Raw genomic sequence first — 12,769 nt, forward strand, 5'->3', positions numbered from 1 at the left:
AATACAATTTATTTAAAACAAGATTTATAGAATGTATTGTTTTTTAGAGAAGAAATGAATAACTTACATGAAGAAAAAGATCTGGGGGTCAAATTCTTGTGCACCAGGTTCATTTAGAAGAATGTTTAGCTGGATATGGAAAGAAAGTAAGTCAGATCTCATGTGCGCTAAAATGTTTTTAACTACTTAGATTTTTTTTGTGACCACAAGAGGTCACCTTCACCTAGATTCTAAAGATTGTTGCACACTTGATGGCAACTTTTGTCATGATCTTCCAGGCTCGTGGCGCTCACTTTCAGTTTTGCAATGTGCTCTTCCATCCATGGCCGCCGCAGCGCATACTCTTCCGGATTTTCCCACTTAACAGCGTATTTAGGGACGCCTAAAACTCTCACTCGACAGCAGATTATCTCACCTGCTACTTATGTCCCTGAGATTATTCTTGCCATTCTGCCTGCTCTCTTTTCCAATTCTTAACCCCTGTTTCTGATCGCTGTTCTACCCTGCCACCCTGATTACCTGCTTTAGACTTTGGACACTCTTTTGGTTTGTCTAATCTCAAGGGCGTCCATGCCTATCCTGCAGTTCCCTCAACTAGACCCCCTCTACCCACTCTGGTTGGGTTGCGAGGCCACTCCTCTTCTGTCCAATGCCTCCTACACCACAGATGATGGACTAAACAAGGGGGTCTGTAGATGGCCGTAGTACGGTGGGGGTTCTGTCAGGATCTTCCGGGCTTGCGGTGCTCGTTTCTGTTTTTTTGCGGCGCGCATTATCGGGTTCGTGAAACGCTCCACCTACCGGCGGCCACGCAACACGCATTCTTCCGGGTCGTCAAAATTTTCCTGCATCGCACCATATTTAAAGACACCTAAAACCCTCACTCGGTGCCAGATTATCTGACTGGCTCCTTATGTCCCTGATATTGTTCCTGCCAGTTCCCCTGTTCTAGATTTCTTTTCTTATTCCCTGTTTCTGATCCCTGTTCTGCCCTGCCTCCCTGGTTACCCGTTTGGACTTTGGACTCTCTTTTGGTTCGTCTTTTGCTCTGCCCTACATTGCTTTGTTTTGCTATGCCTGGTTTTTGGACTGTTCTTGGTTTCTGTTTTGCCTCTGCCTGTGCTGCTTTGTGTTTTCTGTTGTTTTTTTTTGTTTTTTTTTAAATAAGGACTGTTTGAGGATCCTGATATTGTCTCAGCCTACATTGCTCAGTTTGCTGCACCTGATTTTATGGACTGTATTGTTGGACCTTGTTTAACCTGCCCCTTTGCTCCAAGAACCTGTGTCTAGAAGTTTTCGTACAATAGCCTTTACCTTTTCACTGTTTATGTTGTCATTAAATGCTGCTTCATTTTTAGCTCTTTCTGCTTCTGCACCTGGGCCCCGCTTGCCAGTTCCTGACAATATCTTCTCTTTGATGCCATTATTCAAGTAGCATGATTGATGTCTGTCATTGCACATTTTCGCCAGTATCTCTCTTGTGTAGTACAGATCCATTTCGAGACCCTGCTGAAGTCCCATATTTGTTTCCAGTCTGGATTATTGTTTTTTATTCTGCTCTCCCTGTGTTTGCATCTGCTGTCTAGTGTTTTGATCTCTGCCTCAGTATCCCACTGTGAGTCTGTACTGCCTCAGATATCTCTGTGATTGCTCTGACCTTTGGTCGATTTCATTCTTCCAATTATTTATTTTATTAAACCCAGCAATGGGATCCAATGCCATCACTGGACATTAGTTACAGCATTGATATGGTCATTGTCATGTTCACTCACAGCGTTATTGACGATGCTCTGCACTGTGTTGTAGGTGTTGTTCCTGAGGTCAGGGTTCTCTGGTATGCTGATGTTATTGATGTTCAATGTGAAGGTGACCACATAGGAGGTGTCTGAAAGTTCTGTGGAATGAATTAAAATGTCTATAAGAGTATTTCAGCTCTCATATGGAGGAGAGAATGATCTGAAGAGTTGTAACTTTAATACGTTATTAGTTAAAAAAAGAACATACTCTCATAGGTGAAGTTCAGCACTGTTAGAGGATCAGTGAGGTTTGGCAGTCGAGCACTCAGAAGATCCTGTATTGCGCTGAGGACCAAACTCTCAGATGGAACATGAGAGGAACTGCTGAAGACCATAATGCTCTGAACCATAGCTGAACCAGATCTGAAAAGATAAAATGTCGTAGTGAATATTTATCAAAATTGAAAATAAAAATTTTAATCTTCATTAGACAAACATGATGGAAATGAACCCACTCTACTGATGGAGTTGATGCTGATGACAAAGCGGCAGTTCCTATAGGTGGGGTAGAAGCCGTTGTAGTCGAGACTGCAAGAGAAACGTAAAATTTACAGGCCATTAAACCTGCTATGATTCCGAAATAAAAGTTCTCTAATAGGTGTGATACCACATGTTATTATTGCATACCATTCTGAGTCATGAGCCTACTGAGGAAAGCTGCTGGTGTTTTGGTGTCTCCATCTTGGAAGTGGTAATCCATGCTGCCATTAGCTTTGTTTCCTGAGCTCCTATTACCAATAGATGAAGTAAAATATAAGCTAATACAATTTATTTAAAAGAAGATTTAGAGAATGTATTGTTTTTAGATAAGAATTGAATAACTTACATGAAGAAAGAGATCTGGGGGTCAAATTCTTGTGCACCAGGTTCATTTAGAAGAATGTTTAGCTGGATATGGAAAGAGAGTAAGTCAGATCTCATGTGCGCTAAAATTATTTTTTTAACTACTTTGATATTTTTTGTGACCACAAGAGGTCACCTTCACCTAGAATCTAAAGATTGTTGCACACTTGATGGCAACTTTTGTCATTATCTTTCAGGCTCGTGGCTCTCACTTCCAGTTTCGCAATGTGCTCTTCCATCCATGGCCGCCGCAGCGCATACTCTTCCGGATTTTCCCACATAACAGCGTATTTAGGGACGCCTAAAACTCTCACTCGGTAGCAGATTATCTCACCTGCTACTTATGTCCCTGAGATTATTCTTGCCATTCTGCCTGCTCTATTTTCCAATTCTAAGCCCCTGTTTCTGATCGCTGTTCTACCCTGCCACCCTGATTACCTGCTTTAGACTTTGGACACTCTTTTGGTTTGTCTAATCTCAAGGGCGTCCATGCCTATCCTGTAGATCCCTCAACTAGACCCCCTCTACCCACTCTGGTTGGGTTGCAAGGCAACTCCTCTTCTGTCCAATGCCTCCTACACCACAGATGATGGACTAAACAAGGGGGTCTGTAGATGGCCGTAGTACGGTGGGGGTTCTGTCAGGATCTTTCGGGCTTGCGGTGCTCGTTTCTGTTTTTTTGCGGCGCGCATTATCGGGTTCGTGAAACGCTCCACCTACCGGCGCCCACGCAACACGCATTCTTCCGGGTCGTCAAAACTTTCCTGCATCGCACCATATTTAAAGACACCTAAAACCCTCACTCGGTGCCTGATTATCTGACTGGCTCCTTAAGTCCCTGATATTGTTCCTGCCAGTTCGCCTGTTCTAGATTCCTTTTCTTATTCCCTGTTTCTGATCCCTGTTCTGCCCTGCCTTCCTGGTTTGGACTTTGGACTCTCTTTTAGTTCGTCTTTTGCTCTGCCCTACATTGCTTTGTTTTGCTATGCCTGGTTTTTGGACTGTTCTTGGTTTCTGTTTTGCCTCTGCCTGTGCTGCTTTGTGTTTTCTGTTGTTTTTTTTTGTTTTTTTTTAAATAAGGACTGTTTGAGGATCCTGATATTGTCTCAGCCTACATTGCTCAGTTTGCTGCACCTGATTTCATGGACTGTATTGTTGGACCTTGTTTAACCTGCCCCTTTGCTCCAAGAACCTGTGTCCAGAGGTTTTCGTACAATAGCCTTTACCTTTTCACTGTTTATGTTGTCATTAAATGCTGCTTCATTTTTAGCTCTTTCTGCCTACTGCACCTGGGCCCCTCTTGCCAGTTCCTGACAATATCTTCTCTTTAATGCCATTATTCAAGTAGCATGATTGATGTCTGTCATTGCACATTTTCGCCAGTATCTCTCTTGTGTAGTACAGATCCATTTCGAGACCCTGCTGAAGTCCCATATTTGTTTCCAGTCTGGATTATTGTTTTTTATTCTGCTCTCCCTGTGTTTGCATCTGCTGTCTAGTGTTTTGATCTCTGCCTCAGTATCCCACTGTGAGTCTGTTCTGCCTCAGATATCTCTGTGATTGCTCTGACCTTTGGTCGATTTCATTCTTCCAATTATTTATTTTATTAAACCCAGCAATGGGATCCAATGCCATCACTGGACATTAGTTACAGCATTGATATGGTCATTGTCATGTTCACTCACAGCGTTATTGACGATGCTCTGCACTGTGTTGTAGGTGTTGTTCCTGAGGTAAGGGTTCTCTGGTATGCTGATGTTATTGATGTTCAATGTGAAGGTGACCACATAGGAGGTGTCTGAAAGTTCTGTGGAATGAATTAAAATGTCTATAAGAGTATTTCAGCTCTCATATGGAGGAGTGAATGATCTGAAGAGTTGTAACTTTAATACGTTATTAGTAAAAAAAAGAACATACTCTCATAGGTGAAGTTCAGCACTGTTAGAGGATCAGTGAGGTTTGGCAGTCGAGCACTCAGAAGATCCTGTATTGCGCTGAGGACCAAACTCTCAGATGGAACATGAGAGGAACTGCTGAAGACCATAATGCTCTGAACCATAGCTGAACCAGATCTGAAAAGATAAAATGTCGTAGTGAATATTTATCAAAATTGAAAATAAAAATTTTAATCTTCATTAGACAAACATGATGGAAATGAACCCACTCTACTGATGGAGTTGATGCTGATGACAAAGCGGCAGTTCCTATAGGTGGGGTAGAAGCCGTTGTAGTCGAGACTGCAAGAGAAACGTAAAATTTACAGGCCATTAAACCTGCTATGATTCCGAAATGAAAGTTCTCTAATAGGTGTGATACCACATGTTATTATTGCATACCATTCTGAGTCATGAGCCTACTGAGGAAAGCTGCTGGTGTTTTGGTGTCTCCATCTTGGAAGTGGTAATCCATGCTGCCATTAGCTTTGTTTCCTGAGCTCCTATTACCAATAGATGAAGTAAAATATGAGCTAATACAATTTATTTAAAACAAGATTTATAGAATGTATTGTTTTTTAGAGAAGAAATGAATAACTTACATGAAGAAAAAGATCTGGGGGTCAAATTCTTGTGCATCAGGTTCATTTAGAAGAATGTTTAGCTGGATATGGAAAGAGAGTAAGTCAGATCTCATGTGCGCTAAAATGTTTTTAACTACTTAGATTTTTTTTGTGACCACAAGAGGTCACCTTCACCTAGATTCTAAAGATTGTTGCACACTTGATGGCAACTTTTGTCATGATCTTTCAGGCTCGTGGCGCTCACTTTCAGTTTTGCAATGCGCTCTTCCATCCATGGCCGCCGCAGCGCATACTCTTCCGGATTTTCCCACTTAACAGCGTATTTAGGGACGCCTAAAACTCTCACTCGACAGCAGATTATCTCACCTGCTACTTATGTCCCTGAGATTATTCTTGCCATTCTGCCTGCTCTCTTTTCCAATTCTTAACCCCTGTTTCTGATCGCTGTTCTACCCTGCCACCCTGATTACCTGCTTTAGACTTTGGACACTCTTTTGGTTTGTCTAATCTCAAGGGCGTCCATGCCTATCCTGCAGTTCCCTCAACTAGACCCCCTCTACCCACTCTGGTTGGGTTGCGAGGCCACTCCTTTTCTGTCCAATGCCTCCTACACCACAGATGATGGACTAAACAAGGGGGTCTGTAGATGGCCGTAGTACGGTGGGGGTTCTGTCAGGATCTTCCGGGCTTGCGGTGCTCGTTTCTGTTTTTTTGCGGCGCGCATTATCGGGTTCGTGAAACGCTCCACCTACCGGCGCCCACGCAACACGCATTCTTCCGGGTCGTCAAAATTTTCCTGCATCGCACCATATTTAAAGACACCTAAAACCCTCACTCGGTGCCAGATTATCTGACTGGCTCCTTATGTCCCTGATATTGTTACTGCCAGTTCCCCTGTTCTAGATTTCTTTTCTTATTCCCTGTTTCTGATCCCTGTTCTGCCCTGCCTCCCTGGTTACCCGTTTGGACTTTGGACTCTCTTTTGGTTCGTCTTTTGCTCTGCCCTACATTGCTTTGTTTTGCTATGCCTGGTTTTTGGACTGTTCTTGGTTTCTGTTTTGCCTCTGCCTGTGCTGCTTTGTGTTTTCTGTTGGTTTTTTTTTTTTTTTTTTTTAAATAAGGACTGTTTGAGGATCCTGATATTGTCTCAGCCTACATTGCTCAGTTTGCTGAACCTGATTTTATGGACTGTATTGTTGGACCTTGTTTAACCTGCCCCTTTGCTCCAAGAACCTGTGTCTAGAGGTTTTCGTACAATAGCCTTTACCTTTTCACTGTTTATGTTGTCATTAAATGCTGCTTCATTTTTAGCTCTTTCTGCCTACTGCACCTGGGCCCCGCTTGCCAGTTCCTGACAATATCTTCTCTTTAATGCCATTATTCAAGTAGCATGATTGATGTCTGTCATTGCACATTTTCGCCAGTATCTCTCTTGTGTAGTACAGATCCATTTCGAGACCCTGCTGAAGTCCCATATTTGTTTCCAGTCTGGATTATTGTTTTTTATTCTGCTCTCCCTGTGTTTGCATCTGCTGTCTAGTGTTTTGATCTCTGCCTCAGTATCCCACTGTGAGTCTGTACTGCCTCAGATATCTCTGTGATTGCTCTGACCTTTGGTCGATTTCATTCTTCCAATTATTTATTTTATTAAACCCAGCAATGGGATCCAATGCCATCACTGGACATTAGTTACAGCATTGATATGGTCATTGTCATGTTCACTCACAGCGTTATTGACGATGCTCTGCACTGTGTTGTAGGTGTTGTTCCTGAGGTCAGGGTTCTCTGGTATGCTGATGTTATTGATGTTCAATGTGAAGGTGACCACATAGGAGGTGTCTGAAAGTTCTGTGGAATGAATTAAAATGTCTATAAGAGTATTTCAGCTCTCATATGGAGAAGAGAATGATCTGAAGAGTTGTAACTTTAATAAGTTATTAGTAAAAAAAAGAACATACTCTCATAGGTGAAGTTCAGCACTGTTAGAGGATCAGTGAGGTTTGGCAGTCGAGCATTTAGAAGATCCTGTATTGTTCTGAGAACCAAACTCTCAGAGGGAACAGGAAAGGAACTGCTGAAGACCATAATGCTCTGAACCATAGCTGAACCAGATCTGAAGAGATAAAACCTCATAATGATTCCAACCAATTTCCAGCATAAATTTATTTTAAAATATTTATTATCTTTAGTATTTTAAGGTACATACATTGTTGATGAAGCTGCAGTTGCTGGTTTTGTAAAACCTGATTCTATGGTAAATCTATTTTTTGTTGTTGTCGTGGATGCTAATAGTATATTTGTAATAGTCTCCTCTGTAGTTGCTGTTACCTGAGGTCTACTTTTTGGCATTGGGGTAACTGTTGATAAATTTATTTCAGTGATTTTAGTGATTGTTGGAAAAATAGTGCTTTCAGAGAAAGTTCTTTTTGCTGTTGATGCTGCTGTTGTTTCTGCTGTGGTTGTACTTTCTACTGTGTATTCAGATGTAATGGTGAAATTTGTTTTTGTTTGTGTTGTAGATAGCTCACTGGTGACAGTTGTTGCTTGACCTGAAATTGTTGGTTCTTCAGTTCTACCTTTTAGACTGGTTGAACTTATCACAGGTGATTCTGCTGTTGTTGTTTCATGTTCTGTGTTGTATTCAGTTGTAATTGTCAAATCTGATGTTGTTTGTGTAGTGGAAGTTTCAATTATGACAGCTGAAATTTCTTCTGTACTTGTGGGTTGCTGAATTTTACTTGTTAGACAGGATGTAGTGTTCACTGCAGTTGTTGTACTTTCTATTGTGCATTCAGTAAATGTAGATTCTGTTGTTGGTTGTGTAGCAGATTGCTCATTTATAACAGTGGTTGCTTGTTCTGCAGTTTGGTCTTGAATTGTACTTGTTAAACTGGTTATAGAAGCCACTGAAGTTATTTCTACTGCTGTTTCTGCTGGTGGTTCTGCAGTGGGTGTGCTTTCCGTTGTGTATTCAGTTGTAAATTCTTTTGTTGGTTGTGCAGTGGATGACTCTCTATTGACAGTTGATATTTGCTCTGCAGTTGGTTCTTGAGGTCTGCTTGTTAGATGGGTTGTAGCGGTCAATGCAAATGATTCTGCAGTTGTTTCTACTGTTGTTTCCGCTGTGGCTGTACTATATGATGTGTATTTAATTGTAATTGTAGATTCGGATGTTGGTTGTGTGGTGGATAGCCCTCTATTGACAGTTGTTGTTTGGTCTGTGGTTGGTTCCCGAGTTAGACTTTTTGGACCAGATGTAGCAGTCACTGCACTTGTTTCTGCTGTTGGTTCTGCTATAGTTGTACTTTCTGTTGTGTATTCGAATATGATGGTAAATTCTGTTGTTGGTTGTGTAGTGGATAGCTCATTTGTGACAGTTGTTGTTTGCTCTGTAGTTGGTTCTTGATATGTACTTGTTAGACTAGTTGTAGCAGTAACTGCAAATGATTTTGGAGATGTTCCTGCTGTGGTTGTACTGTCTGTTGTGTACTCAGCTTTAATTGTAGATTCTATTGTTGGTTGTGTAGTGTATTGCTCATTTGTGACGGTTGTTATTTGCTCTGCAGTCGGTTCCTGAGTTGTACTTGTTGGACCAGATGTAGCAGACACTGCCCTTGTTTCTGCTGTTGTTTCTGTTGTGGTTGTACGTTCTGTTGTGTTTTTAGTTGTAATTATAGATTCAGTTGTTATTTCTTCTTTAATTGTGATTTCGTGAATTGTACTTGTTAGAATATTTGTAGTGGTCACTGCAGTTGTTTCTGCGGTTGTTTCTGCAGTTGTTTCTGCTGTTGGTCCTGCTGTTGTTGTACTTTCTATTGCGTATTCGGATATAATGGTAAATTCTGTTGTTGGTTGTGTAGTGGATAGCTCATTTGTGACAGTAATTATTTGCTCTGTAATTGGTTCTTGAGATGTACTTGTTAGACTAGTTGTAGCAGTAACTGCAAATGGTTCTGCTGTTGTTTCTGCTGTGGTTGTACTGTCTGGTGTGTATTTATTAGTAATTGTAGATTTTGTTGTTGATTGTGTAGTGGATAAATGATTTGACTCAGTTGTTATTTGCTCTGCAATTGGTTCCTGATTTGTACTTGTTGGACCAGATGTAGCAGACACCGCACTTGTTTCTGCACTTGTTTCTGCTGTGGTTGTACCTTCTGTTGTGTATTCAGTTGTAATTATAGATTCAGTTGTTATTTCTTCTGTAATTGTGGGTTCATGAATTGTACTTGTTAGAATATTTGTAGTGGTCACTGCACTTGTTTCTGCTGTTGGTTCTGCTGTGGTTGTACTTTCTGTTGTGTATTTGGGTGTAATGATAAATTCTGTTGTTGCTTGTGTAGTGGATAGCTCATTTGTGACAGTAATTATTTGCTCTGCAGTTGGTTCCTGAGTTGTACTTGTTGGACCAGATGTAGCAGTCACTGCACTTGTTTCTGCTGTTGTTTCTTCTGTGGTTGTAGTTTCTGTTGTGTATTCAGTTGTAATTATAGATTCAGTTGTTATTTTTTCTGTAATTGTGGGTTCCTGAATTGTACTTGTTAGAATAGTTGTAGTGGTCCCTGCAGTTGTTTCTGCTGTTGTTGTACTTTCTGTTGCGTATTCGGATTTAATGGTAAATTCTATTGTTGGTTGTGTAGTGTATTGCTCATTTGTCACAGTAGCTATTTGCTCTGCAGTCAGTTCCTGAGTTGTACTTGTTCGACCAGATGTAGCAGACACTGCACTTGTTTCTGCAGTTGTTTCTGCTGTCGTTGTACTTTCTGTTGTGTATTCGGATATAATGGTAAATTCTGTTGTTGGTTGTGTAGTGTATAGCTCATTTGTGACAGTAATTATTTGCTCTGTAGTTGCTTCTTCAGATGTTCTTGTTAGAATAGTTGTAGCAGTCACTGCAAATGTTTCTGCTGTGGTTGTACTGTCTGTTGTGTATTCTTTTGTAATTGTAGATTCTGTTGTTGATTGTGTAGTGGATAGATCATTTCTCAAAGTTGTTATTTGCTCTGCAGTTGGTTCCTGAGTTGTACTTGTTGGACCAGTTGTAGCAGTCTCTGCTGTTGGTTCTGCTGTGGTTGTGCTTTCTGTTGTGTATGATTTTGTAATTGTAGATTCTATTGTTGGTTGTGTAGTGGATAGCTCATTTGTGACGGTTGTTATTTGCTCTGCAGGTGGTACCTGAGTTGTACTTGTTGGACCAGATGTAGCAGACACTGCACTTGTTTCTGCTGTTGTTTCTGATGTGGTTGTACTTTCTTTTGTGTATTCAGTTGTAATTATAGATTCAGTTGTTATTTCTTCGGTAATTGTGGGTTCCTGAATTGTACTTGTTAGAATAGTTGTAGTGGTCATTGCAGTTGTTTCTGCTGTGGTTCTACTGTCTATTGTGTATTCTTTTGTAATTGTAAATTCTGTTGTTGGTTGTGTAGTGGATAGCTCATTTGTGACAGTAATTATTTGCTCTGTAGTTGCTTCTTGAGATGTACTTGTTAGACTAGTTGTAGCAGTCACTGCAAATGTTTCTGCTGTTGTTTCTGCTGTGGTTGTACTGTCTGTTGTGTATGCTTTTGTAATTGTAGATTCTATTGTTGGTTGTGTAGTGGATAGCTCATTTGTGACGGTTGTTATTTGCTCTGCAGTCGGTTCCTGAGTTGTACTTGTTGGACCAGATGTAGCAGACACTGCACTTGTTTCTGCTGTTGTCTCTGCTGTGGTTGTACTTTCTGTTGTGTATTCAGTTGTAATTTTAGATTCAGTTGTTATTTCTTCTGTAATTGTGGGTTCCTGAATTGTACTTAATAGAATATTTGTAGTGGTCACTGCAGTTGTTTCTGCTGTTGTTGTACTGTCTATTGTGTATTCTTCTGTAATTGTATATTCTATTGTTGATTGTGTAGTGGATAGCTCATTTGTAAAAGTAATTATTTGCTCTGTAGTTGGTCCTTGAGATGTACTTGTTAGAATAATTGTAGCAGTCACTGGAAATGTTTCTGCTGTTGTTTCTGCTGTGGTTGTACTTTCTGTTGTGTTTGCTTTTGTAATTGTAGATTCTATTGTTGGTTGTGTAGTGGATAGTTCATTTGTCACAGTAGTTATATGCTCGGCAGTCGGTTCCTGAGTTGTACTTGTTGGACCAGATGTAGCAGACACTGCACTTGTTTCTGCTGTTGTTGTACTTTCTATTGTGTATTCACTTGTAATTATAGATTCAGTTGTTATTTCTTCTTTAATTGTGGGTTCCTGAATTGTACTTGATAGAATATTTTTAGTGGTCACTGCAGTTGTTTCTGCTGTTGGTTCTGCTATTGTGGTACTTTCTGTTGTGTATTCTGATGTAATTGTAAATTCTGTTGTTGGTTGTGTAGTGTATTGCTCATTTGTGACAGCAATTATTTGCTCTGTAGTTGCTTCTTGAGATGTACTTGTTAGACTAGTTGTAGCAGTCACTGAAAATGGTTCTGCTGTTGTTTCTGCTGTGGTTGTACTGTCTGTTGTGTATTCTTTTGTAATTGTAGATTCTGTTGTTGATTGTGTAGTGGATAGATCATTTGTCAAAGTTGTTATTTGCTCTGCAGTTGGTTCCTGAGTTGTACTTGTTGGACCAGATGTAGCAGACTCTGCTGTTGGTTCTGCTGTGGTTGTGCTTTCTGTTGTGTATGCTTTTGTAATTGTAGATTCTATTGTTGGTTGTGTAGTGGATAGGTCATTTGTGACGATTGTTATTTGCTCTGCAGGTGGTTCCTGAGTTGTACTTGTTGGACCAGATGTAGCAGACACTGCACTTGTTTCTGCTGTTGTTGTACTTTCTGTTGTGTATTTAGTTGTAATTATAGATTCAGTTGTAATTTCTTTTGTAATTGTGGGTTCCTGAATTGTACTTGTTAGAATAATTGTAGTGGTCACTGCAGCTGTTTCTGCTGACTTTTCTGCTGTTGGTTCTGCTGTTGTTGTACTGTCTGTTGTGTATTCGGATATAATGGTAAATTCTGTTGTTGGTTGTGTAGTGAATAGCTCATTTGTGACAGTAATTATTTGCTCTGTAGTTGCTTCTTGAGATGTCCTTGTTAGACTAGTTGTAGCAGTCACTGCAAATGGTTCTGCTGTTGTTTCTGCTGTGGTTGTACTGTCTGTTGTGTATTCTTTTGTAATTGTAGATTCTGTTGTTGGTTGTGTAGTGGATGGATCATTTGTCAAAGTTGTTATTTGCTCTGCAGTTGGTTCCTGAGTTGTACTTGTTGGACCAGATGTAGCAGACACTGCACTTGTTTCTGCTGTGGTTGTACTTTCTGTTGTGTATTCAGTTGTAATTATAGATTCAGTTGTTATTTCTTTGGTAATTGTGGGTTCCTGAATTGTACTTGTTAGAATAGTTGTAGTGGTCAGTGCAGTTGTTACTGCTGTGGTTCTACTGTCTATTGTGTATTCTTTTGTAATTGTAAATTCTGTTGTTGGTTGTGTAGTGGATAGCTCATTTGTGACAGTAATTATTTGCTCTGTAGTTGGTTCCTGAGTTGTACTTGTTGGACCAGATGTAGCAGTCACTGCACTTGTTTCTGCTGTTGTTTCTGCTGTGGTTGAACTTTCTGTTGTGTATTCAGTTGTAATTATGAATTCAGTT

The 12,769-nt window shown here is 40.3% G+C and overlaps 1 protein-coding gene across 1 annotated transcript in view; it reads right to left on the reverse strand.

Annotated features, from left to right (window-relative positions):
- Positions 1 to 63: 63 nt before the first annotated feature.
- The window catches only part of LOC310724753 (uncharacterized protein), a gene marked incomplete at its 3' end in the record, with an annotated part of 117,232 nt that continues 104,526 nt past the window's right edge, over positions 64 to 12,769 (reverse strand). Inside the window, exons 2-10 of the mRNA XM_083539031.1 lie at positions 4,976 to 5,076; positions 4,557 to 4,876; positions 4,325 to 4,446; positions 2,623 to 2,684; positions 2,424 to 2,524; positions 2,252 to 2,324; positions 2,005 to 2,159; positions 1,773 to 1,894; positions 64 to 129 (exon numbers count right to left, since the gene is read on the reverse strand). Of these exons, the coding sequence (XP_083395157.1) occupies positions 64 to 129; positions 1,773 to 1,894; positions 2,005 to 2,159; positions 2,252 to 2,324; positions 2,424 to 2,524; positions 2,623 to 2,684; positions 4,325 to 4,446; positions 4,557 to 4,698 (843 nt within the window). The 5' untranslated portion in view covers positions 4,699 to 4,876; positions 4,976 to 5,076. The remainder of the gene's footprint in view (positions 130 to 1,772; positions 1,895 to 2,004; positions 2,160 to 2,251; positions 2,325 to 2,423; positions 2,525 to 2,622; positions 2,685 to 4,324; positions 4,447 to 4,556; positions 4,877 to 4,975; positions 5,077 to 12,769) is intronic.

Source organism: Silurus aristotelis, assembly GCF_946808225.1.
Source record: "Silurus aristotelis genome assembly, chromosome: 4".
Classification (NCBI taxonomy): Eukaryota; Metazoa; Chordata; class Actinopteri; order Siluriformes; family Siluridae; genus Silurus; species Silurus aristotelis.